Source organism: Antrostomus carolinensis, unplaced genomic scaffold (genome assembly GCF_000700745.2).
Source record: "Antrostomus carolinensis isolate BGI_N321 unplaced genomic scaffold, ASM70074v2 scaffold27249, whole genome shotgun sequence".
Lineage (NCBI taxonomy): Eukaryota > Metazoa > Chordata > Aves > Caprimulgiformes > Caprimulgidae > Antrostomus > Antrostomus carolinensis.
This window is the reverse complement of record NW_010338298.1, coordinates 1-21978: the sequence shown is the minus strand read 5'-3', so window position 1 is coordinate 21978 and position 21978 is coordinate 1. Positions and strand designations below refer to the sequence as shown.

Genomic DNA, 21978 nt, shown 5'->3' with positions numbered 1-21978 from the left:
TCAGCAGGACTCCATCGGTGGGAGCAGCTGTCGGTCTGAAGATCAGAACTGTCAGGCAGGGCACGTGGAAAGGAAAACTGCTCCCTTGGACCCTGTTCCAGTGTGGGGCCAGGAGAGCTACACATCTCTGCAGAGCAAAGGGTACTCCCTGTCGCATCAAAAACAGGCTGACAACATGAACATGGAGGGGCTGCATGCCAGGTGAGTGCAGAACTCCTGTCCTCATGTGTGCTGTGAGGGGAGGTGCTGCTGTAAGTCATCTCCTACTGAAAAACAGGTGTAGAGTTGACCCAAAAGATGTCTCTGAACAGTCCAAGTTACTAGTCTGGTAGCACCTTTACATTGTTGAGTGTTTATGTCATGGAGGTGCTTACAGACTGAGCTATTCGGAGTTTTTCTATCTGATGCCAGTCTAAGCTGACCAGTTTGGAGCCTGCTCAGTAGGAGAGAGGCACTTATCACCTACATGGGTAGGTAGAGAAAACAATGAGTCAAAAAATTCTAGTTTGTCTCCTAATTCTTTGAGACTTTCTGAAACCAAGTCCTTGTTTTCAGATCTCCATATATGTTGGAGGCTGAATATCCCTTTATTTCTTAAGTTTGCTGCCCATCATAGGAACTGCTTTCTTTATCATCCATTGATTTGACAAACTAGGCAGTACAGACTGGGGCCACAGCAGATCTGCCCAACATTCAGGTATTTATAGGCTCACTGCCTCATGATTTAGAACAAACCCCAATTTATTTATTTGTTTCTGCCTCTTGTGCCCAGCCTGGGCCCTTGGAGACTGTGCTGTGCTCTGCATTAGTTGACTTACTTTTGTTTGTTGTTTGTTTCTGTCTCAGGAATGACAGTTACTGTGCTTCTCCTGGAAGGCCAGAGAGTCTGAGCACCCAGCGAGATCTCTTTGAGGAGAGAGGGGAGGAGTATTTGAATGCTTTTGACAAGAAGGCCCAAGCAGACTTTGACAGCTGCCTGTCTTCTCAGAGGATAGGCCAAGATCTCTTGTTTCAGCATCAGGAGACTGTGCAGGAAACCTGTCCTTCTAGCAATCGCCATGCAAACTTGAGGTGTTCGCCCCTGGAGCCTGATTTTATCCAAGCAGAGAAGAAGCCTGAATATAATGGCTGGGATATCGGCCACCATCAGAAACCATCGGAGACTGCAGCGGAGGTTGCTGAAGAAGTGCCCAGGGATGAGCAGTCATTCAGTGCTGATCCATGGAAGAAAGAAGGGGCTAATACCAAACAGCCCACTGAAGAGACAACAGAGTGGGCTCCTGAGAACCGGAACACCAGTGGTCAGCACCAGGAGCAAATGGGGAGGACACGGCGATCAGGCCCAATTAAAAAACCAGTCCTGAAAGCCCTCAAGGTGGAAGAAAAGGAGAAGGAGATGGAGAAGGTTAAGCTGGAGGGAGAGGACACCTCGCGCCCGCTGAAGGAGAAGGCAGCTGTTCAGAAAGTAGAAAATGAGTCAGATGACTCTGCAGCCGTACTGAGCTCCACGCGTTACCTGCTGGATGACAAAGGTTCTTCCCAGGCCAGCCTTGCCCAAGAGGCTGAGAAATCTGAAGAGGAAGAGGAGGAGGAAGAGAAGCCAGAAAAAAGCTGGGAGAACAAGCTCTCCAGAGAGTCTGGTGATATCCCTCCTACAAAAAGAAACAACTGGATCTTTATTGATGAGGAACAAGCCTTTGGTGGGAGAGGTCAAGGGCGTGGGCGTGGGAGAGGCTTCAGAGAGTTCACTTTCAGAGGCCGAGGCACTGTTGTGGGCAGCCGAGGAGTCTATAACAACCAGCGAAGCAGCCGAGGGCGAGGGCTTCGGGAGTTCAACCAGCCAGAGGACTTCCCCAGAGGCAAGCCAAGGCGCCGCATTGCAAGTGAGACGCACAGTGAAGGGTCGGAATACGAGGAGCTCCCCAAGCGTCGCCGACAGAGGGGCTCGGAAAACAGCAATGAAGGCTCTGTGCTGGACAGAGAGGACAGTGATTTGAAAAAGGGAGACTTCAAAGAGTCTTGGAGGTCCAACAAAATCTATTCAGATGATCACACTAGTCTGGATCCTAAGATGAGGGCTCCAAGAGCTTTTGGGAGGTCACTACCGCCAAGACTGAGCAACTCTGGCTATGGGCGAAGGGGTTTCATGGGTAAGGAGCCCACCCAGTGGCAAGGCAGGAGTGGAGGAGCAGGGTGGCAGGAGTACAGCCACACCTCTCCATCAGACACTTTTGGGAGCAGGCAGCAGTCTGACAGGGACTACATTCAGGATTCTTACAAACACGTGGATTCCTTCTCCAGCCGGGTTTTTGATGAGAGTCACCTGGATGACAAGAGGCACTTTTTCCAGGAAGATTACTCAGCAGATCAGGAGAACATAGAGAACAGGCCGTTCAGGAGACGGCGTCCCCCCCGCCAAGACAAGCCCCCACGATTCAGGCGCCTCAGACAAGAGAGGGAATCAGTTGGCCAGTGGAACTCCGAGGAGGGAGGCCCCAGCCTGCTGCCCAGCCAGTGGCCTGGAAGACCTAAGCTGACCACCACGGAGAAGAGCAACATCTCAGGCAGACGGTCTCCTGAGCTGTCCTACCAGAACTCATCAGACCACGCCAACGAGGAGTGGGAGACAGCATCTGAAAGCAGCGACTTCAGCGAGCGACGGGAGAGGCGAGATGGTGTTTCAGAGGGTGAAGGCCAGCTGGAGGGTGGCCTCGGGAGTGGGAGCTTGGGAGAGAAGAGGGAGCTAGCAAAGAGGAGCTTCTCCAGCCAAAGGCCACTTGTCGACAGGCAGAGCCGCAAGGCCGAGCCAGCAGGATTTGCAGAGCAGTCTGTCAGGACTGGAGTAGGAGCAGCTTCCAGATACGAGAGCCAGCAGAATGGGGCGCTGATAAAAAGCAAAAGGTAAAGTTGCATTCTGATGTACAGAGATCTGTTATGCAGATATTGGAGGAATGGAGAAGGGCTGGGCTGGGGGTGAGGAGCTGTTGGCTGTGTTTATTTCCATCTAGTGAAGGTGACTTCTAGCACAGTTTATCCAACCTTTTGGTATCCAAATAGGCAACTTGTTCTTTGTTTTCTGTTCTCTTGTGACCCATCTCCCCCAACTCCTGGATGTAGTAACTAATAGTAGTTTATATGGAAGTAAGGGAGAGAACTGATGTCTGGAAAGATGCAGGCAGGTAGGAAGGGAAAGTAAGGGGAAGGGGTAAGGTTTTTTTTTCCCTTTCTCCTTTAACCATGCCTCTTTTGTGAGGTGAATGCTTGGGAATGATGTGTGGATGGTGGTCAAATGGGCCAAAAAATTCTATGAGAAACAAAATGGAAAAGTTATGTTTGTTTTTTTTTTTCTTAATGTCATCAGTTTCTCCCCATCTCCCTTCCCATCACCTGATGCTTGCCAAGAAGTGTGCGTTAATTGCCAAGAGGAGCAGGGGAGCTGTTAGAGCAGTGTCATAGGAGAGTAAGAGACACTGTACAGAAGCATAGAGACCTCACCATGGGGAGCTAGGGTATTGGTTTTGTTGCCACAGGGCAGTGTGTTGGTTGACTGATGAGCACAGGTATTGTTCTGTTTCCATCCCACTTCCCCAGTAACATCCTTGTAATGGGCTGTGTGCTCAGAATTTTAACATCTGCTTCAGTTGAGCAAATGCTGGGGAAGGATGAGGAGTGATTGGAACACTGGTAAAGAAAATGTAGCCCATATGTTTTCTTCTTGCTACTTCTACTCATCTTCTATTGACAAATCTGATTCCTTTCCCTTCTTTCCTTGTAGGTCTCCAGAAGAAGGAGGGGGCATTGGCAACACCAGTGGTGGGAGCAGCCACTCCATTTACAGCTTGGACAGGGCTTCCCATGCCAACTCGGAAAGTGCTGAGGGGCCAGGTAAAAAGATGGAGAAGGAGCCCAAATCCACTGCGCAGAGAGCAAATGAGAAGGGAGAGGCCTTGTCACAGTTTGAACTGAGTTATGGAAGTGAGTGTCTTAATTAATTTGTTTCTTTAAAGGGGTAACACATTGTGGCTGACTTGAAGCCAGGCTGATTCAATCCTGTGTAATGTTAAATATCAGGTTGGATTACTTTCCATTTATTTACACAAACAAATTTCAGTGTGTCTGAATAGAGAAAACATGGAAGACAAAGATGGTTTTAAATTTTATACCCAAACTTTCAGCCAGATCTGACAGCCTCTCTAAAGTTTCTTCTATAGAAAGTTTGATTTTAGGGAGAAATGAGCCTTTTCCATATTTCTATCTAAGGTATTAAATTTCAAGCCAAAATACCTTAAGTAGGAAATTGAAAGAGCAGCCAGAGTGCAGAAGTTGAATCTGAGCTCATGGCAAGGAGGCAAGAAATTAGTATCTCTGAAACCATGGGTATTTGGCCATGACTCAGCATTTTGCCTTTCGTAGAAATGAGGTTTTACGTTCAGAGGTGATGGGTGTGTTTTCAAAAGCACCTGTACCTGCTTTGTCCTTGCTAATATTTGTAAAGGTTTGCTTCAACTGATACTCCACCTAAAGTTACCCAAGTTACCACATGGCTCATGTTCCCAAGCTCTCCCAGCTGGACTGTGCTCATCTCGAGGCAGAGGAGAGCAAAGCCCTGCAGGACAAAGTGACTGGTAGAAGTTAACAGGCTACCATGGCTTAGTTTTCAAAGCTTAGCTGCGGTGCTGCTGGCTGAACTTGTTTTGGAATGCACTCTTCAAATTACTACAATTATGAAGCTTTATATACATATACACATGCAATATTTTTTCCCCTGTATATGCTTTGTTCAGGTACCATCATTGATAATCGGGTGTCGAACACAGCAGAAGAGAATGAAGTGAGTTCTATAGCAGGTGAAGGCTTCATTGAGGTTCTTACTAAAAAGCAACGTCGTTTGCTGGAAGAGGAGCGAAGGAAGAAGGAACAGGCTGCTCAGGTGAGGAGTGGGAGGCAGAAAAAGCTTAACCTGATACATTGTTTGGACTGCAGTTAGTGGGACAGGGCCCCAGAAAGTGTTTGGATAAGCAGAAAAAACGTGCAGCTCACCAAAGTAGTACAGATCATGTATTAGACCCAGGAAACATATTTTGGCTCTCATGGGCAGGGGCCATTGTTCTGAAAAGGATGGTTAGATTTCTGACTGCTCTTGTTTTCTATTGGAATTGTTAATTCTGAGTTAAGGAGGGTTTTCTGAAGTGATCCTCATCCAAAGCAACTTGCCTTACTAAGCGAGTTGCTAAGCCCAGTGGCAGCAGTGAGCAGTGGAGGACCTCTGCACTCTTACTGTGTCAACGATGTGTTATTGCTAGAGCAGGATGTGGTATCTTCCTGCCAGAGGTGTCATTTTTGTGTCTGGGCACCTGACAAGAAATAAACTGGAAAAAACTCTTGACCATTTTTTGTTCATAATAGGATAAAGGAATTGATTTACAAGGAAAGATTTAAGACTGCACTTAAGTAGTGTTTAGGAGGGGGGATGTTTGTCTACATGTACTAGAAGACTGCAAATTCTAGGGGGATGAGAGAATATTTTGACATGGAAGGAGGCTTAGTAAAATGTGGAGGACTAAATGCAAAACAAAAGCATCATTGGGAAATATTTCGTGACAAGGAGGAGCTTGTGATAGCTTCAGGGAGTCTCCCAAGCAAAGTTATAAAAGCCTGGTTGCTTGGCATCTTTAAAATTAAGCTGAAGACAACATGTGAATGTGCAGTGGGAAAAGTCTTGCAATTGCAGAGATGTGCTTCTCTTTCTCTTCAGATCTTGGCTCTGTGAAAGAGCCATCTCTGTACTGTGAAATTATTAGTTGACCTTGCTTTAGCTGGAGTAAAGGAGAGGAATTGAGCAGAGCAAATCTGTTGCATTGTTAATTTTGCTTTGCTTTGTATCCCCAAAAGAAAAAAATCTCATGCTGCTGAAGGCAGCTTCTTTCACTGTCCTATTAGACTGAAGGAATCTCCCAGTAAGTACAGGATCCATTGGAGGAAAAAAAAAGGACGGGGAGGAGAGTCAGAACTACTTTGTATTGTTCTGTTACATGAGTTGGGGGCTTTTCACATGGCAGCATTTAGAAATCTGGGGTTTGAACTTGCCAGGAGCAGGCTGTGTTAGCCCAGTGCAGTGAGAGGTCTTATGGCCTGTGCCTTTCCTCCCTCAGGCACCAGCTAAGGCCCGTGTCCTTCAGTCTCGCATTCCTCCTCGATTTGCTAAGAAGCAGAATGGCTTGTGCTTGGAGCAAAGTGATGTAACAGTGTCTGGAAACAGCCTGGGCACAGACATCTGGGAGAGCAACAGCCCAGGTAAGTTTGGGTCTGTCTGTTTTGGAGTGTTTAGCGCAGCTGGGGAAACCTCTGGTGTGTGCAGGAAGGACAGAGCATCTGTGCTTAAGAGGAGAAAACCTTCTCTTGTCTGGTGCTGGAAGTGGGAGGGGAGCTAGCAGACATCTAGAGTAGTATGTGTTCAAAGCTGTGTTATTCAACCATCCTTTTCCTGTCATTGACCATGTCATCAGTCTCATAATCTATTTCTTGGGTCTTTTTGTAACATCGAGATCCTACATAGCATTTTATAGCCTGTGGGGCTGGATCTGTTTCAGCCATTTTCTTACTTTGCCTTCCTCTGTTTTCTCATTGTCTAGCCCCGAATAGCAAGTGCCTCCCTTGTTTCTGTCCCTGCTCTTTCTCCTCTTGTTTCCATGTTCCCTGAGAAATCTCTTCCCTTGCTCTCCATGCCCTGTCTTCTCTATGCTGTGTCATATCTCAGCTGAATAGGCAGCGCTAGCTTTCTGAGGTGGTGAAAATATCCTACCTCATATCTAGAAATGGAAAGTTAATAGTGTAACCTGCATGTTATACAAGGTGTGTTCACAGTTGTGTTTCAAGCAGCTGAACGCCGCCTTCCGTTCTCTTCCAGCTCTTTCCGTTCAGTCTCCTGGCAGTGATTCCTGGAGCAAACCTGTAAATACCTTTAATGGTACTGAATCTAGCACCACTGAGGTAAGTGGCATTTAATGTGCCATGCAGGTATTGTGTGTATAAAATATTAACGTAGGTGGCTTATGCTTCTCATTGCTCCATCTGTGCTTAGTGAGTCTCGGCTCTGCTTGTGCAATTTTAAACTGTCTCTTTGCAGTTCTGATTTGAACTTAAAGCTGCTCAAATCTTGACCTAGAGGGCCAGGCACTGCTTGGTGTTACCTGCGAGTATAAATCTGGAGTAACCAGTAGAGCTATTCCAGGGTTATGCTCCTTACTGGATGCAGAGTGTGGTCAAGGATGATAGAATCTCGTAGGTGATGCTTGAGTGCCTCATACCTATGAGCAGTGTGTAGCTGTAGCCTTAATGCAGGGAGGGCGGAGGAGGTTCCCGAATGCTTCACCTCTGGAGACCAGAGTTCATATCTGGTTTGGGTCACAAGTAAAATGAGTTTGGCAATCTCAGCCTAGTTGCTGTGTGGGACACTTTCTTTATTCTAAAGCCATGGTCCGGTTGGTGCATTGGTTAAGCTGTCCCAGGGTTGCGTAAAGCTGAAGCAGCAGCCAAGGGATGCTGCAGGTCAGGCCCAGCTCCTTTGCACTTAACCAAGAACGTGATTTGAAAAGGAGAACATGGTCTTGCTGTTTTCTGGGATTTTCTTTCCTCCTTTGTGGAGCTGGGTCGGAGTCCGGGGCTTTAACACATTTCGTGCTTTGCATAGCAGGGTTTTAAAGGCAGCCAGGGGGATAGTGGCATTGACTTGAGCGCGGAGTCTCGGGAATCCTCCGCTACCTCCTCTCAGCGCAGTTCTCCATATGGCACCCTCAAACCAGAGGAGATGAATGGGGCTGGCCTGGTGGACCCAAAGCCTGACTGCCAGAAGGAGCAAGTGCAGAAGCAAACTGATAAAAAGGTAATCTGGATTTGCAGCCAAGCCAGAGCGTATAGTGAGAGACCTTGTGAAGTGGTTGTGTTGTTCTTGTAGCGTTTTTAAGGCTTGAGATTGGGTTATTCAGTCTTTGTGTCTCAGCCTCTCTGCTTTCCTGTTAAGGATTCAGATCAAGGCTCAGGACAGAACAAGGAACACAAGCCTGGACCAATCGGCAACGAACGCTCCCTGAAAAACAGAAAGGGTTCGGAGGGAACGGAACGGCTGGAAGGGAATATTCCCCCTGTTAACGGGGTGGAAATTCACGTGGATTCTGTACTTCCTGTGCCACCCATTGAATTTGGAGTAAATCCTAAAGTGAGGATTGAATTTAATTTTATCTTCTTGGTGATTTGAGCTTGTTGAGATATGAAAGGTGGTTTGAGGCAGAAGGGTTATTTTAGAGGAAGCTTCCAGCTGTAGATTTGCCTTAGATTTCATTACTGACACAAGCCAGGTACTCAGGATGTCTTGGCAAACATGCAATATCCTCTTGGAAATACTGTCCCAAGGACCAGCTGGGGTGGTAACAGAGGTGAGGGACAAAATTATGGCCATCTAAGCCTTTGTGTGCCTCTGGGGGTTGCCTGCTGCTGAGTGCTGAGAAGCTTCTTTTTGTTATCTTCCAGTAAGGCTTACTGGAAGACAGTCTTTAGTTTCTAGTGTCATGATTCAGGCTAAAGCTTCTTCATGCTAACCATGAGAAGCAGATGGGTGGCTCTTGGACCTGGATTTGAATTTTGTGTGTTTTGGTTTTTCAGGACTCTGACTTCAGCTTGCCACCTGGTTCTGCCTCTGGCACTGCAGCTAACCCTGTCGCCAAATTGCAGGATGCCTTGGCCACTAATGTAAGTATTTCTTTTTTCTTTTGGGATTGATTCATTGGAGATACTCCTTAGTTAAACCGTAGATGCTTCCAAAGAAAGCAAGTGTATTTGTTTGCAGTTGAGTTCACACTTTATGCTTAGGCCACTCATGTGGCTAAAATCCATAATGGAACTCTGTGGCCTCAAGGTACCTTAATAAAATGAGCATCCTTATCTCAGAAACTATATAGGGAGCAACTCCATTATCATTGAGTGACCTGTGTAAAGCAAGAGGTGTTGCACATCTCCTCCCGTGAGACACAGAAAGAATGCTGGAAGTGGCCATGATAGTGGCATTTTTAGGCCTGGATTGCCAGCTTCCTCAGAAAATCTCATCTGCCAGAGCACGTCAGAAAACTGTCACTTGTTAGTCAGGCCCTTTTGGAGGTTTCCTATCTTAAGCCGGCCATCTGGGTATTTCATTATTTTATGTGAAAGAGTGAGCGCGCTGAAAGCCCAGCTTGTAGCTCAGCTGTAGACAGCAGTGTGAGAAACTCAAAAAGCTTTTTTTTTATTATTTTTATTTTAAAATGTCTTCAAGTTTGTAGACTGATTTTGGAGGTTTGTCTTAAAGGATATTTCTTTTCAGAAACAGGCTTTGTCTGAAATTTAAGTAGATTCCAAATACAGGGCAGGAGGGGGAACTCTTCTGCAAATTGAAGTCACTGGGTCAAATGGATGTTTAAGTGTCTGTGTGATGACACATAGAGGGTGTCATTGCATATCACTGAAGCTTCGTTTATTCCAGTGGCAGAATGGATCACCATTGAATTGTGGTCCTTAACTCCTGCAGTACCACTGAGGATTGAATCCTTTGAGATGTAGTTAGTTACTGGAGCTGCCAGCTGAGAACTCTGTCAGTGTTGGTAGCTCATGACATTCTCATAAGAGTTTATAAAGTATTAACCCTTTACGAATCTCCCCTCAGGCAGGGTTAACGCAGTCCATTCCCATTCTGCGAAGAGATCATCACCTCCAGCGGTGCATTGGCCTCAACCCAATGTCCTTCCCCACTGCAGACCTTACTCTTAAGGTAAGCAAGCTGGCATGTGTGTGGATACCATGTTTCCATGTCCAGAGTAGTGAGGATGGAGAGATCTTTCTCAGGGCATTTTGTTAGGTACTGCTGAATCTTTAATTAGTTTCTGTAAAAGTTGTGCATGTTTGCTATTCAGCATAGGTGGAAGGGCGTGTGTTTCAACAGTCCTGGATGTTGAAGTCCTTGCCAATTGTAGAGCGAGTGCAGCAGAGTTTTCCTACTATTTCAGTAGCTGGATGAGATGGCTGGTCATGGATCCTAGGTGCCTGATGGTTTAAAGAAGAAAAAACAAAAACCAAAAAACAAACAGACAAACAACAACAAAACCCAAAATAAAACAAAACAAAACCCACCACCACCCCAAACCCAGAAAGCTCAGCAAATGCCAAGGGGAATTGAGTGTTTGTGAAGGACGCTTGCCCACTGGGAATTAGTGTAAAACTTGACTTGAGACCTGGCAGCTTTCCACTATGACTAGATTAGATTGAATTTGAAGTAATAGGTCACAGATGAGCAACTCTAGGCTTCAGTATTGTCCTCCCCATTTGAACTGTCTGCAGTTATTGTCCTTCATTTCCATAGATGGAGTCTGCTCGTAAAGCTTGGGAAAACTCTCCTAGTTTACCAGAACAGAACTCCCCAGGAGGCGCAGGCTCAGGCATCCAGCCTCCTTCCAGTGTTGGAGCTTCCAACGGTGTCAGCTACAGCTCTTTTGGTGGAGTTTCTATGCCTCCTATGCCTGTGGCGTCCGTAGCACCTTCTGCATCTATTCCAGGTACCTGCAAACTGCAACAGCAGTATTTGCACTGTCTGGTTGGTATCTAGGAATCATCCTCTGATTCTAGCAGAGGAGAGCATGGTGAGAAGAGCTTCCATGTAAAGTAACCAGCTGGCTGGTATTTAACAGATGCTTAACAATTCAATCAAGACAGGAAGAGGGACCGTCTGCCCACTTTGAAGAATGTTACTTGAATGGGACTGGTATAAACTTGGCACAAGGACGAATTTCCCTGTATAGTGGCAAGTCTCTGTGATGTCCCAATAGATCCTGCTTACCCTTCACCGTGTGCTCAATAGAACATAAGGGAAGTGAAGAAACCTATGGCTGAGAGACTCAGCAGTCCCAGTATCAGTACCAGCCATTCCTCTGCTCATTTGGCTATTTACGTCACGGGTTCTGAGCATCTTCTGCTCTTTGTACTTAACAACAAGTTCCTTACAGTTTGCAGAGCTCTGGGAGGTGGGATGGTGTTGCTGTATTTGAGTTAAGAGGAAAAGCTTAAGCTCAGTCATGTTAGATAGTGTGTATAATTAGAGAGAGCATCTGGGAAAAGGAAATGTATTTGGATTCTCTGCTGGGTCCCAAAGGACCTCTCATGTATGCACTATCTTTCTCGTTCCTCAATTCAAGAATGGAGTGGAATATGCTGGACAGAAGTGGTAACAAGTGGACCACTGTAATGACTCTGTTATTAGCTTGACTTGGAAAATAGATTGTTCCAAGTCAGGTGACTTCCTTCCCCACCCACCCTAATTTTGCTTGTAAATCCTGTGGCTCAGACCTGCACAGAACCACAGGAGAGGCACAGCATTTTCTAATTGGTGCCACCCTTGGGGTGAATATGGGTTTTAGATCTCCTGTGTGAAGGTCTCAAACACCATGCTTGCTCTTTCTGTCCCTCCTAGCTGCAAAGATGAGATGATTGCAGAGCAGGTTTCTGGCATTTAGGAACAGTTTGGAGTACAACTTGGTAATTTCTGAACTGTTAGTGTGTCTGACTTTTTTGTGGAGGTGATAAACCTGGATTTACATTTAGCCTCTTACAGAAAGGTATGATTAATTCTCAGCAAGCCTGCTACTGTAAGTGGGCTGCTGGCTTTCGTATGTGTACTTAGGAGCTTTACAGGCTCCTCTGAATGGGTACTATGTTTGTGTTGACTTCCTGAGAGGTAGGAAATAGTCTTGACCTGCAGATCTCTGTAGTGTACTGTGTCTGTATCTCCCCTGTACCTTGAATTTACAGCCTGCCTTCTCTGATGTTTAGGTAATCATATTCCACCCCTGTATCTGGATGGCCATGTGTTTGCAAGTCAGCCCCGCCTGGTCCCTCAGACGATACCTCAGCAGCAAAGCTACCAACAGGTGAGGGAGAAATACAACTAGCTACTGGTTTCTTAAGAAGTCTTCAGGGTGGCATTTAAGAAACAAGGAGTCATTTATCTCTCTGATAGCCCAAAGGAGCTTAGATGTGGCTCTCTTTAATTTCCTTGAATGCTGCTTCCCAGTGGGTGTCACAGATATTGAAGGGAGGGAATTGAGAGGTTTTTCCCCTTTTGTACCAGTGCCTTTGGACAGGGTTTAACTGAAGCAGATGCTGAGGCCTCTGTGTGAGGTGAAGTGACTTTAAGTAAATTCTCCAGCTAGTCCATGCTGATGAGTGATTTCACTAATCTTGGTAAATAGGGTGTTGATAGGGTTGGGGAGAGTCCCTTCAAGGGAAGAGTGCAGGCAAATGAGAGCTGAGATCGTCAGTGCCTGTTCTGTATCCAGAGAACATTGATCCCCTCGTGTCCATCAAATGCCTCTTGCAGGCACTCGTCTTCCCTCTTGGCTGCCTCTGCAGTGTCTTCCGTGCCGGCGTGCTGCTGTTCTGTGGAATGGTGCAGGGGCTGGGTGAAGGTGCAGTGTAGGTAACTTTCGTGACAGATTGACTCATGGAGGAAACTGATGGATTTTTCTCAGTCATCTTAATTTCTTCTGCAGGCTGCTGCTGCTCAGCAGATTCCCATTTCCCTCCACACATCCTTACAGGCCCAAGCTCAGCTTGGCTTGAGGGGTGGTCTGCCTGTTTCCCAGTCCCAAGAGATGTACAGCTCCATACAGCCCTTCAGGTAACTGCTTCTAGTTTTTCATTTCCTTGTGGTCTGAACTCTTATGTTCCAGGTGTCCTTCAGGGCCTCAGAAACCTAGACACTGAGGTTTAAAAAAAAAAAACAAAAACAGACCTTTTTTTCTTTTCCTCTTTGAATCTGTAACTTCTGATTCTTTTCTGCTTTGCAAAACTGCTGCAGACTTCTGGTAACCTGAATCCTCCCTTATTATTACTAATGCAGAGTTTATTGTGCAGGATATCGATACATAAACTTTGGATAGGCATTCTGTTGAATATATTCCTGCAACACAAGGACACTGTTGTAAGGGCTTAAAAGTGGAAGTAAAAAACCCGGTAACTAAAATGGGAAGTGGCAGCTTATTTCTAAGCTGTTAATTTTTTATTCTGAGAACTGCTGGCAGACGAGATACGGTTTGACACACGGGGGATGTGTGTATAGTTTCTAAAGGTTTTCTGTGTAATGACTTGGTTATATTTTTCTTCTCCAGGTCTCAGGTGTACATGCACCCCAGTCTGTCTCAACCCAGCACCATGGTCCTGACAGGAGGCACTGCTCTGAAGCCTCCATATTCTGCCTTCCCAGGCATGCAGCCCTTGGAGGTGGTGAAAACTCAGTCTGGGTCCCCCTATCAGCCCATGAATGGAAGCCAGACACTGGTTTACGAAGGCCAGATAAACCAGGCGGCTGGTATGGGAGCCTCCCAGATGATGGACTCTCAGCTTACACAGGTTAGTTAGGAGCAGGACTTGCAAACCACTCCCTTGTACAGGCTTTTTTGTAGCCACTTGTTTCTCAGACTGCGTTGAAACTAGTATTTGTGCCAAGTCATTTGTTTATGTGGACTAAGCTCTGTGAAGAGGCAAAAGATTTCCCCAAGAGACTGTTCTGTGAACCATTGTTTCAAACATCCAGCACCTTATTAATGAGATCGTTGCTAATTGCTTGTCTGTCCCTGCTGAGATGTCATTTTGTAACTTGGGATGTCCTCACCCTCGACATAGACATTTCATGCAGATCAAACCTTGCAGTGCTTCATGCATAGGAGGCCATGATGCAATAGTTGCTCTAAAAGTACCTCTGCCAAGAGCCAAATCCCAGTCTTCTCCAGATTTAACACAACTTCCAGGGGAACTAGGACCTTTTATTAAAAGCTCATCTGTCTTCTCAATTCATTTGTTATCCAGGTATTATTTGCAACTTCTGCTGATCTGTTTGGCAGCATATTAACAAGAATTTCATTCTGTGAAAATAGTTTTTGTAAAACATAGTTTGGATAAAGACATTGAATCCTACTGTGAGTGTAGCTGTATTTGTGGTCATGTGTTCAGTTTCTCTGGAAATGTTTGATACTTTTATCACTCATCTTAATTTTGTGCCACATATTAAGGTTTATTTTTTGTTTAAAGAGGGATTTTTATGTTGTGACTGGCATAAAGAGTTAATCCTGAAAGAAACTTAGCTGAGGAAAATACAGAAAATTCTGACTAACTAAATATTTGAAGAAATGCTTTATCCAAGCTAGTAACTTGGTCTCTTTTGCCAACCTTAGATTTATTTACTTATTTATTTATTTATTTATTATAAATTGTTGTCATAGAACCTCCCAAATACAGCAATTGTGAGAACTGCCAGATGCATTGGAGGTAATAGGAGGCTCTTGAGTCCTGAGCTGTTTTCTTAGGTTTGTTTCGGTTTTGGGTTTGTTTTTTTTTTTTTTAAATTACTCTTGATTAATTACCATCATCAGTTTGAAGCTTAATGCAGAACATAGAGCTGAGGTCACCACCACTTTCTCTGGAGGTCCGGTCCTCAAAATGCTTTGGTATGAAGGTGTGGCAGACTTTCTGGTTTGGGCATCAAAGCTGCAAACGAAACTCCTGACAATGAGCTGTGTGACGCTGCCATCGTATCAAGAGAAAAGACACATATGCAGTGAGCATGAGGAAGACTGAAAAACTGGCTGAAGGCTCTATGCAAGGAGGAAAGGCCCATGTCTGTGTGCAGTTATGTTAAATCGATGCCATGTTAAAAGCCCAGCTGACAAGAGTGTTGGCATTGCTACCAGAACACGTGTTTTGGTGTGAAGGTCCCTCTGTTACATTGATTTGCATTTATTCTGTGCCAGACTGCACTGTTTGTGAGCTTCCTTTTAGCAGTGCTGTGTTTTCAGGGTATTAAGAGACAGCGTGTCAAACACAAGACTGTTACCACCGTTGAATTAACTGCGTGTCCTTATCACACAGCTAACAATGCCTGTGCCTGGCTCCCAGCTTCCTCTGCCCCGCTACGGCTCTGGCCAGCAGCCCCTGATTCTACCACAGTCCATCCAGCTTCCTCAGGGCCAAAACCTGCCTGTAGGAGCTCCCCGAAGAATCCTCCCTCCTGGATCCCAGCCTTCTGTTCTCGCTACCAGCAGGGAGGTAAGGATTAAGTCCTGCATGCTCATCTTGGCATTCATTAACCCCTTCTGCAATGAAGTTTTGCTCCTTGATCTTACTTGTTAAAAGGGAGACTGACTTGTTTGGGATCCTTAAATATCAAAGCCGAGGACTGGTGTTAAAATGAAGGAGCCCTTTTTTTCCCCTCATCACCAAAGCACAGGCCAGGAGTTTTTCAGGTTTTGTTGCTGGTAATCATTCTGTTTCCAGGGAGCCACATCGTGCCTTGATCCAGTTTGGAGTCTCCAGTTTTATTACATGTTTACACAGGTTTCCCCAGAGTGCTTGAGGGGTGGTGAGCTCCAGACACAGTTGGAATACTGCCCAGATATTTCACACTGTTGTGAAGCTTGTCCATTTGAGTAGGTATATTAATGTCATGTCTGGTTTGATGGATTCGTATCATAAGTTTGTCTATTATAGGGGAGAGAGAGCACAGCGGTTAACTTCCAGTTCTGTATTTGCTTGTGCTGCTGGCTTGTTGGTTTAATACAAGCAGATTATTTCACATACAAGCCTCACTTTCTTCACCTGAAAAATGTTTCTTCTTTTAATGGGCACGATGGGTAGAAGGGCAAAGATTTGGCTTAAGTGTTTATATGAAGTAATGAGTGATTTGTGAATGCAAAGATGATACTCTCACTCTTTTTCCTCTGTAGTCCTCCCAAATGGAAATGAAAGGATTTCATTTCTCTGATGGTAAACAGAATATGTCCTCCGGAGGGTCTGTACCATCACCACACACGTACAGGTAAAATATTTACAGAACTTTGCCTCCCTAGTCAGAATGGGGAAGAAGTAGTTTTCCCCCTTTGCAGTGACATGGTGCATGCATCATTCCTGTACAAGATTCACTTGGGTTTTTTGCATATGGAATGTGCTTACTGTAGTCCAGGTACTGGTATCAAAATGCATGATCATGGCTTTCATTTTTGGGTGTGGGGCCAGCGTGTATCTGACTTGGCCCTTTGTGCTTGTGGGAAGTGCATAAAGTTTTTTTGTTTACTGACTCTTAAAGACAAATTGGAATTGGTGTGTGCTTCTGTTTGTTCCTTGTTGAAGTGAAAGATTTGAGGATCACTGAATAAATGTTTTAGTTTGCAGCACGATCCTCTCAAGATGAGAGGTGTTCGTGTCTAGACATACCACCAAACCTTGAGCTCATTCAGCCTTTTGGGACCTGCAGTTGCTTTATTTTTTTCTCTTAACTAATCCATGGGTTGTCTTTTGGGCTGGGGAGCTCACTGATCTGTACAGCACAGACTCATGCCCTGTCTACTGCTGCTTTCTGCTGTCTTTTTTTTTTCTTTCACACATGAATAAGGTTCTCATTCCATTGTAGAATTTACTCCATGAATATTGTCGACTCTTCGATTTCCAGGCCTAGCTCTGCCAGCCCAAGCGGGAAGCCGTCTGGACCAGCAGTTAGTATGGGCTCTGTGCAAGGACACTATGTACAACAGGTAGTGCACATCAGTACCTTGTTTGACCCAACAATGTCTGCTCTTCTGTGCTGTCATGCCTGTGCCTTGGACTTAAGAGGAGAGGCAGAAAGGCCTGTGTACTGAAGCTGTATGTGGGAGCTGTCATTTTCCCTGTAGGGAGAGTGGGTGGGTGTTACACTGAGTCCAAGAGTAACGCTGTGTGATTTGAAAGTCAGGAGAGCTTAGAGGATGACCTCTATCACAGTGTCCATGTTATTTTTTTTTGTTGAGTTTTTATGGGTTATTTGCATTGCCAGACATGTGAGACACTTGGAGATCCTCAATGTGAGGTGTTTTAAGACAGCAAAGTGTTAAAGAATAGAAGAAATACCTGACTGGAGCAAATTTGATGTCTTGTATGAATGATGGTGACAGTTTGGGGTTTTTTATATCTGCCTAGAGGTCTCTGCTAAGCTAATGCTTTGGTTTTTGTATGTAAAAAGGCAAAGCAGCGGGTGGATGAAAACAAAGCCAACCTGGGAGCAGTAAAGCTGCAAGAAGCGGCCTCCGCAAACCAGATGAAGCCAGTGCGCACGGGAGCGATCAAACCTCAGGCAGTCAAAGTGGAGGAAAGCAAGGCCTAGGAGCACCTCTGCCCGCCTGGTCCCGCTGCCTGAGCGGCACTGCAGCTCAGACTGGACCCTACTGGATCTCTTGAAAATCTCACCGGATTTACTCCCTGCCCCACATTGACTGACTACAGTGACATCATCCAAGCCCCTCTCCCCACAAAGCAGTTTGAAACAGTGAATATGACATTGACCTGCTTGCTTTAAAACAAACCAACCATGTGACTTAAGTGGCTTGAGCCATTTATTTTTTTGTTTTTCCCGCTCCATGCCCCATCCACAGGTAGCTGTGATTGTTCACTTGGCAAAGCCCATCCTTCTCCTTCCCTACTTCTGTCTCAGCAGAGTGGCAACTGGGGGAGAGGGTTTAGTTTGAGGTTTTTCATTTTAAAGGCAGCTGAGGTTTTTACAAAAAAAAAAAAAAAGCTATATCTTTGTTTATAGCAGAACTTTTATATGTTCTCTCATTTCCCCCCTGCCCTTCTTTCTGCTTTCCTCATTCCTTCCAGAAAAGAATTCCCTTCAGCTGAAATTATGTTCTGACAAAACTCTCCGTAGTTTTATATACGGTTCTGTCCTATGTTGAGAATCGTGACTTCTAAAATTGAGTGAGTTTGGGTATATTTTCCCCAGATGATTTAGCCTTTCAGATTGTTTGATTAAAAAAACAGGACAGTTATGGCATTCATTAATTTCTTCGTTTTAAGCTAGAAGCAATGCTTGCATTAGAAGTAAATGTGTACTAAAGGTATGTAGTAGATCAGTGCAGTACTCTTGAAACTTGCACCATTTTAATTGTAGATTTGGGGTGCCTTGTGCACAACAAGATGTTGCATTTTCGTTTTAAGGAAAAAAAAAAACAAAACACCAAATTTCTGTTGCAAGCTCATCTGGGTCTAGGTTTTGAGTTTTTTTTGTGGGTTTGGATTTTTTAGTGACTGCCAAACACACAACAAAATGTAAATCATAGATTTATGAAATGTAAAATCTGTTAAGAAAAATCTCCTCACCGCACATGGGTCGGATGAGTTGGCTAGAGCCAACGGGTCTGTATGGACTACTTTTTGTAGTTGTGACGCTCTCTTATGCTCCCTACCTTGGCTGCTCTAATTCTTCGTGTCTCCTGACACTTGTTCTTTATTGTGTTCATCCCTTGGGGCTGCTCTCCTAAACTTTGCTCTTCTCCCTTTTCCCTAGGTCTTGCTTTCTGTTCCTCTAACTCACGGCCTTTTGTAAAATTCGCATAGAAACGCATTGGTAAGGCAGCCCCTCTGCAAGGCAGCCATTTTAGCACACTTGGAACCTCCTTTTTTGTGTTGGAAGCGCATGATTACAGAGATTACAGGTTAGAAGCATCCTTTTACTCTCCTTCCCCAGATGAACAGCAAAGGGTTCTTCACTTGAGATGCAGTTGCATATAGTGTGTATACATTGTCGTCACCTCACACTTCCTGACCAGTATTTGATGATCTATGAAAGGAAGGTCCCAGTGGGAGGGGGTTGGGTTTTTATTTCTTTGGTTGTTAGGTTTTGGTTTGTGTGTGTGTGTGTGTGTGTGTGTGCGCGCGTGTGTATGTAGATTTTAGGATGGACTTCCAAGTTCCTGAAAGTGCTTGGAGTCCTTCAGCTGACAGTAGTCTTAGTTAAACTCAACTACTTTTGGCTAACTTGGTTTGTGTTGTTTAGCTTTTTCAAAATGTAAAGTAGGCTGGTCACTCTGAAGTAAGGGAAAGAACATTTAATTTTTGCAGATGATAGCTTGCTAACTGGCTGTGCTGTCTGCCTGTGCTAGGTGGCAGCAAGTCACTGTTGGTGGTTCCAAAGAAGATATTTTGAACAAAGAATGTATTTGGGAAGGGATCTGAAAGGTGTTCTTGTTTCTTCGTTTGCTCCCCCAGCGCCCCCACTTTCTGGGAAAGATCCTTCATTACTTTCTAGGGATGCATTTGAAGTTTTAAGCTAGGTATAAATAAGAATTTTATACAGTAGCTTTAAAGAGCTTAGAAACCTAGACTAACTTAGACATAGTAATGTCCCCTCTCCCACAGGTGTCCCCATTGACCATGGCAGAGAACTCAAAGGGAAAGGGATAGGATGGTACTTTAAGAAAAATAAAAGCTCTTTTTTTCCTCATGTTTTATGGATTATTTTTTTTTAACTTCAGAGCAGAGTGTGCCAGCATCTCTCTAGCATCATCCTTAAAGTACAGGGTTTGAGATTTAGAGACAAGTATTTCCCCAGCCTTCAGACATCTCCCAGACCTGCATCCTCATCTGCTAGTCCTGCTCCCAACATTTTCCAAAGATTGTTTCACCAGTAAGTCATCCCACCCCCCTTTCTATTTTCTTCCTTGAAATATCATGAACAACAGAATTGTCTGTTTTTTTGCCTTTTTTTTTAATTATTATCTTTCTGCCCAGCTGGCCCTAGCTAATACCAACCCAGAATCTAACTATAATGGCTAAAGAGGCTTATCTGAGCCCCCCTCTTCTCATCTCTTTCCTACCCTAGACACACTACTTAAGCTTTGCAGACACTAACCTCTTTCCTCCCACCTAGATGACTTTAAAATGGTCAAACGTGTTGGAGAAAACTGGTTTATTGCAAGATACAAATTACTGCAGTCCCTCTGGTGTAAATGCCATCAGAACTACAATACTTCCTGTTGAAAAAGGTCACCCTTCTTTCTCTTTTAACCCCTCCATTCCTTCCCCCAACAGAATAAAACACTAGAATTTATTTATACGTATTTGATGTTGTAGGTCTAGGTGAAAAAGTAATTGTTTCACTGCTCTATTTATATATTATGTCTGAATTATTCTGTGCAGGAAAGGCCAAGAAATGCATGTGAGCTTCATTCCATTCCTCACCTTTGCGTGACTGTCAGCTGCAGTTGGCAAGACTCTCTTTCACTTAAAGGAGTTTTGTATGACAGAAAGCAGTTTTAAGAGCCTAAATTTCTACAGTGCAATAGCTGCCTTCTCTGGTATATATTTTTGTTTAAAGCTAGGACAAGGTCAGTGCAGTTTGTGGTGCTCTTGACTCAAAAGGAAAGTCTCTGATACTCAAGGTGCAGACATGCCAAGGCTGCTGGTATGCTGATAACAGATTCAGCTTGGGGAAGAGGAGAATGGAGATGTATAGAACATGGATATGGTTTATAAGGGGATAATGGTGCTTGCCCTCTTCTCCACTGAAGGGTTGTGCCCTAATGATTTATTCTGTGAGTTGCTTTTGCTTTGACTGGAAATCAGCTACCCAAATTGCAGGCTCCTTTTGCTAGGAAAGTTGCAGCGTGCAGTGGGAGGGAGAGGTGGAATCCATATTTTCAGCAACAATGGGTGAAGCAGAAATATTCAGAGGTTGACTTTGCTGCTTTTTGTTCAGCTGAAGGTCTGAAACATGTGTAATCGATTCTCTTATACATAGTGATTCATGTCCTAGTAGCTGTATTCAGTGCTGCTTTCCTCTCCAGTTCAGCCTGCTTTTAGCTCTTAATTAAATTAAATTTAAAAAAAAAAAAAGTCAAGGAAGAAAAAAAGGGAGGAAAAAAAAAAAGGTGCTCCAGTGTATTTTTAAATGACAAGTGGAAGCAGCACAGTCACCAGTGAAACAGGTATTATTGTTGATCTTCCATAATTTGCTCCTGGCTTTGCCATGTACAGTTGTCAGTAGCTCTGAATGTGTTTGCAGCCCATTGAGCTCCATACGTGTTTGTGTTCATGCAGAGGCACTCCATTTAACAGTTTCCTCGCAAGAATGCTGCAAAGCTACAAGCTGCCATGTGGTTCCTGTGTATTTATAGATATATATTAAAAAATGAGCCTAGCATTTTTGCTATGTCTCACCTTTTGGCAGGCTATTATCGTCACTCTCCAGCGAGCACCACTGCATGCTAAGATCTTGTTCTGTTGCATTTTGTTAACCTCCTGTTTTGCTTCTGACTAGTTAAGCACAGGTTAATTCCCTGTAGCGCAGGACATACAGCAGCCCAGTTTCCTTGTAAGAAAGATGCGGTTTGAGTAAGAATTGATTTACAGCAGGCATCAGGATAACTATTTGTGGCCCATCGACAGAAAAGATGCGTTTTGCCGAAGCAGTGGAACTGCTGGCTGGGAAGAGACAGGCAGTGGTCCAACAATTTTTTTGTTGTTGCTGTTTGTTTTAATCCAAAACCCATCGGATTTTCCTCGTGGCCATAGACACCCCTTGGGGTTCAGTAGCTCTTCCCGTCTCCTCAAGATGTCTGCAGCCACAACCTTGCCCGTTCCCCTGGGAATCACAGCAGCAGCAGTGAGGCGCTCACCCTTTAGCATGTCTTTAAGGCATTGTCCTTAGCTGGAATCCTTCCTCTGGTTCTGTATAAATTGCATTTGTTGTTTCTCAAGGGGATATCGTGCTCCTTAAAGCTTTTAACCTCATGACCTGTATAGCAAATTTTTTTTTGGCCTTTCCTCTCTTTGTCTTTTCATGTAGACCAGATATTTGAAAGGGCAGACGATGGATAATTGTGTAACGTGCAACCTGTTTATATTTTTTGGAAACTTTTACTTGGACCGGAACTCGAATCACGGAATCACCAGGCCAGTTGCGGCACACTCTTTATTGCCCTTTTTTCCTCGTTTCCGTACCTATTGTTTCTCCTTTCAAATATGTGATTGTATTAGCTCTTTCCATATGAAAGAATTCTCCTTATTTAAATAAAAAAAATGGAAAAAAAAATAAAGCAGATTATGCTTTTCTCAAATTCCTGGGGCCTGTCTCGTTTTTTGGGTAAAGACTTAATAATA

General features: G+C 44.5%; 1 protein-coding gene and 1 non-coding gene across 2 annotated transcripts in view; both read left to right on the top strand.

Annotated features, from left to right (window-relative positions):
- PRRC2B (proline rich coiled-coil 2B) overlaps positions 1–17736 on the top strand; it is a 31817-nt gene extending 14081 nt beyond the window's left edge. Inside the window, exons 14-31 of the mRNA XM_010175472.2 lie at positions 5–201; positions 847–2901; positions 3776–3975; positions 4785–4930; positions 6153–6294; positions 6908–6990; positions 7691–7882; positions 8021–8215; positions 8659–8745; positions 9692–9796; positions 10385–10577; positions 11848–11945; positions 12567–12694; positions 13185–13425; positions 14941–15117; positions 15795–15886; positions 16517–16598; positions 17063–17736. Coding sequence (XP_010173774.1) covers positions 5–201; positions 847–2901; positions 3776–3975; positions 4785–4930; positions 6153–6294; positions 6908–6990; positions 7691–7882; positions 8021–8215; positions 8659–8745; positions 9692–9796; positions 10385–10577; positions 11848–11945; positions 12567–12694; positions 13185–13425; positions 14941–15117; positions 15795–15886; positions 16517–16598; positions 17063–17203 — 4554 coding nt within the window. The 3' untranslated portion in view covers positions 17204–17736. The remainder of the gene's footprint in view (positions 1–4; positions 202–846; positions 2902–3775; positions 3976–4784; positions 4931–6152; positions 6295–6907; positions 6991–7690; positions 7883–8020; positions 8216–8658; positions 8746–9691; positions 9797–10384; positions 10578–11847; positions 11946–12566; positions 12695–13184; positions 13426–14940; positions 15118–15794; positions 15887–16516; positions 16599–17062) is intronic.
- Positions 10828–10915, top strand: LOC114818921 (small nucleolar RNA SNORD62). Its single transcript, XR_003766319.1, has one exon. It is a non-coding gene; the product is annotated as a small nucleolar RNA SNORD62 (small nucleolar RNA).
- Positions 17737–21978: the final 4242 nt, after the last annotated feature.